The 4,185-nt window shown below is 41.8% G+C and overlaps 1 protein-coding gene across 2 annotated transcripts in view; it reads right to left on the bottom strand.

Moving 5' to 3' along the window:
- Positions 1-257: 257 nt before the first annotated feature.
- Spink8 (serine peptidase inhibitor Kazal type 8 (putative)) overlaps positions 258-4,185 on the bottom strand; it is a 14,566-nt gene continuing 10,638 nt past the window's right edge. For both annotated transcript variants that reach the window (XM_031344181.1, XM_031344180.1), the window contains 2 exons: positions 2,799-2,841; positions 258-508 (listed from right to left, as the gene is read on the bottom strand). In XM_031344181.1, the coding sequence (XP_031200041.1) occupies positions 479-508; positions 2,799-2,841 (73 nt within the window). In that variant the 3' untranslated portion in view covers positions 258-478. The remainder of the gene's footprint in view (positions 509-2,798; positions 2,842-4,185) is intronic.

Here is a 4,185-nt window from a genome sequence, read left to right as displayed (position 1 = left end):
CATTGAGTATCTGATATATTGAAAAGGTTCTTGCCAGGTGGTGGTGGTAGTGCACACCTTTAATCCCAGCACTCAGGAGTCAGGGGTAGTTGGATCTCTGAGTTCAAGTCCAACCTGGTCTACACAGCGAGTTCTAGGATGGCCAGGGCAACACAGAGAAACCCTGTCTCAAACAAACAAACAAACAAACAAACCCTACCCACTCCCTCCAAAAAGAAAAAGGTTTTTATTAACTGAGAAAATGTTTACCAGCCAAGTTTATGCTGAGATTCATTTATTGAAGAAACAAATCAATGAATTTAATCCAAGTATCTTCTACTACCAAGATGTCCTTCTCAAGGAGCTGTTCTTGTTTAACACTCCCTAAGACTTCGTACACACTAGTGTTCTCTACTACTGAGCTCCAGACCCTGTCTCCCAAATTGGATATCTTTGAAGTCATGCTCCACGTGACTCTCTGAGAACTCAGTAACTTTTATCAGTGTTCAGACTCATCCGAGGAGTGTTCCTGTAAGAGAAATGTTTACTTAGAGGAACTGAAGCTAGTGAGATAAAGCGAAAAGCCAATGCATTGGTAACTACACATACCCACAATTCAGCAGGAGGGTGCTGAACACCAGTCTGAGGCCGACTAGAGACATTCTGATCTCATTGCAGGATAAAAAGAAAGCAGAGTAGATATGGGCAGAGAGGAAAGCAAAGGATGTGGGTCCACTCCAGCAGAACAGATGGGAAGTAGAAGCATTAAATTAGAGGCCTGTGGCACACTGGGACAGAATAGGGGCTGCATGGAGAATGAAATGAGAAACTGATGTCCACATTCAAAGTTCAGCCCTAGCGATTTCCAGCTCAGGGTTTGAAGTAAGTCACATGGCCTCTCCAGACCTTTGCTTCTTTGAATATGAGATGTAGCTAAGAGCTATGACTTTAAAGATCCTGTGAGGGATCTGGGAAAGGAGATAACAGTAAAGGGGGTGATACTAGGCGGGAAACAGGGCTGAGAACAAGCGATAAGGGCCAACCCTCCTCCTGTTACATGATACAGATAGAGAACCTGTGCAAGGCTGTGAGGAGGAAGGACCACTCATTTATTCTGTCTCTCTTGCTTCACAATGTGATAAGCAGTGCCATAGACATGTACCTCACTTTGCAAAGCTGAGAACATATCTTTGTAGTTTTCAAGGTTTCAGTAAGTGTACTTAATTTGTTACATTGTCTAAAGCCTGATTGTTCTCCACAATGACTTTTAAGTCCTCCCTGCTCTCAGCCATTGTGAGACTACTGTCCTCTTGTCTCCTCCAGCACTGGATAAATCGCAGCCTTTCCCAGTATAGCTGATAAATTGGAATGTTATTATTGTTTAGTTATTGAAGAGCATTTGAGTCAGCTTTACATGTTAATTAGCTCACGATCGAGCCCAAGAGCACATCCTGTCCCTGATTTTTTTTTTTTTAAAGATTTATTTATTTACTTTATGTGAGTACACTGTTGCTATCTTCAGATACACCAGAAGAGGGCATCTGATCTCATTACAGATGGTTATGAGTCACCATGTGGTTGCTGGGAATTGAACTCAGGACCTTTGGAAGAGCAGTCTTAACTGGTCTAGAAGAGCTCTTAACCTGCTGAGCCATCTCTCCAGCCCTCCCTGATTTTTGTTTTAGAAACAAGAAACAGTGGAGAAAAGGCCAGCCTCGAAATTACACACCTTCTGCTGTAGCCTCCCAGGTGCTAGCATGTAGATCTTACTTTCTCTTCTTCAAAAACTAGCCTTTGCCTATTTTTCAGTCAGTTTTTCTGAATGTTAAGATACAAGTAGGGGGCTGACGAGATGGCTCAGCGGGTAAGAGCACTGACTGCTCTACCGAAGGTCCTGAGTTCGGATCCCAGCAACCACATGGTGGCTCACAATCACCTGTAATGAGATCTGACGCCCTCTTCTGGTGCATCTGAAGACAGCTACAGTGAATTACGCCAGAGCGAGCAAGGCAGGAGTGTGCGGGGCCAGCAGAGGTCCTGAGTTCAATTCCCAACAGCCACACACATGATGGCTCACAGCCATCTGTACATCTACAGTGTACACATACACATAAAATAAATAAATCTTAAAAAAAAAAAAAAAGATACAAGTGCATGGCTTTAGTCCCAGCACTCTAGAGGCAGAGGCTGGTGGTTCTCTGTGAGTTCAAGGTCAACCTGGTCTAGAGTTCTAGGACGGCCAGGGGTACATGGTGAGACTCAGTCTCAAAAAACTGAAACAAACAAAGACCCCAAAGGGATAGAGAGTTGTTAAAAGGAAGGAAGAAGAGATACATATTCTTGTTTCCTGCCTGAGATATGGGAAGCTGGGATGATAACATTTCCTTCCAGCTTCTGTCAGCTCTCTACCAACTCACCCTCAGGGTTCTTCATGTACCAGAGATCTGACATCAGCTTGAATAATCATAGGAATAAAATATTTTCTAACACAGTTTTAGAGAAAACTAGCATAATCTTAATGTTTAATGCAAAATTTAGGAGAATGGATTGTCACCCTTCTGAGTCATAAAATTTTAATTTCTTGCTTTACTCTTAAAAATGAAAAAGGAGCCGGGCAATGGTGGCACAAGCCTTTAATGCCAGCACTTGGGAGGCAGGCAGATTTCTGAGTTCAAGGCCAGCCTGGTCTACAGAGTGAGTTCCAGGACAGCCAGGGCTACACAGATAAACCCTGTCTCAAAAAAAAACAAAAACAAAAAAAACAAAACAAAACAAAACAAAAAAAAAGACCCCAAAAAAAGAAAAGAGACTTTACTTACACATGGCCCATCGTGCACTTTAATTACAGTTCTGTCTTCATATCTGGAAGAAATTATGAAATCATTGTTTGTTTGTTTGTTTGTTTGAGACAGAGTTACTGTGTATAACAGCCTGGGCTGTCCTGGGCTGTCCTGGAACTCACTCTGTAGGCCAGGCTGTCCTGGAACTCACTCTGTAGGCCAGGCTGTCCTGGAACTTGGAGGTAACCTGCTTCTGCCTCCTGAGTGCTGGGACCAGAGGTGTGTACTATGACTAGCGGTCTTGAAATGCTTATTTTTGTTTTGTGGCATGCCATAAACCATGCATGACCCATCAATTTTTTCTTGGTAGTCTTCAACAAAGTAAAGAGAGAAATATTTTGTTAATAACACTGAATGCATATGATGCATTTATTTTATGTGTATATGTGGTTCTCCTGCGTGTGTGTTTGTGTATCTGTGGAGGTTAGAAGAGGGTGAGTTTGGGCAGCTTATAACAGCATGTGATTCTAGCTCCAGGGGACTCAAAGACCTTTTTTGACTTCCATAGGATCCTGTTTTTACATGTGCTATGCTATTTACATTTGCTATGCATGTGCACATATACACACACTTAAAAAATAAAACAGTTCTTTTTGTTGTTGTTTTTTCGAGACAGGTTTCTCTATGTAGCTCTGGCTGTCCTGGAACTCACTCTGTATAGACCAGGCTGGCCTTAAACTCAGAGAGATCTACCTGCCTCTGCCTTCTGAGTGCTAGGATTAAAGGTTTATGCCACATAGGCCTATATACATACATACATACATATATTATATATATATATGTATATATATATACACACACATATATATATGTTTTAAATGAGACCCTGTCTCAACTAAAACAAGCTGGAATCCATGTAAAGAGTACTGGGCAGCTCTTATGAAGCTAGAAAAAAGCAATGAAATATATATTTTATTTGTTTATCTTTTTCTCCAGATGTAAAAGACAACAACAATATTTATGCCTGTGTAGGCAAAGTGTGTAAGGCAGCTCAAAGAAAGGAGGGAATGTCTAACACCTTCTTTTGTAATTGCCATGAATCCAGATTAGATTGCTTTAATGTAGGCTTGATCTTGTGCACTGTGTATTCAGATGCTGACTTCTGGACCCCAAGGTCAGGTTGCAATCTGGACATGGGCATTGTATTGACCAGTGTGCTGTGCTACGCACACTCCTCTACTCCAGTCACATCCATAATATCGGGGATAAAATCCTGATAAAGGATAAGAGGCAATAAGAATCCAAAAGGGGTTCTGTGCCTCCTGGATTTCAGTCGCTGGTATCCCCTAATTCAGACATGTTTCAGATCAGTCTTTCCAATCATCAACATGGCCTCATAATTAGGCATAAAGCTACCCCAAGTAAT

This window comes from Mastomys coucha, unplaced genomic scaffold (assembly GCF_008632895.1).
Source record: "Mastomys coucha isolate ucsf_1 unplaced genomic scaffold, UCSF_Mcou_1 pScaffold23, whole genome shotgun sequence".
Classification (NCBI taxonomy): Eukaryota; Metazoa; Chordata; class Mammalia; order Rodentia; family Muridae; genus Mastomys; species Mastomys coucha.
The sequence above is the reverse complement of the archived record's forward strand: the minus strand, read 5'-3'. Positions and strand labels throughout refer to the sequence as shown.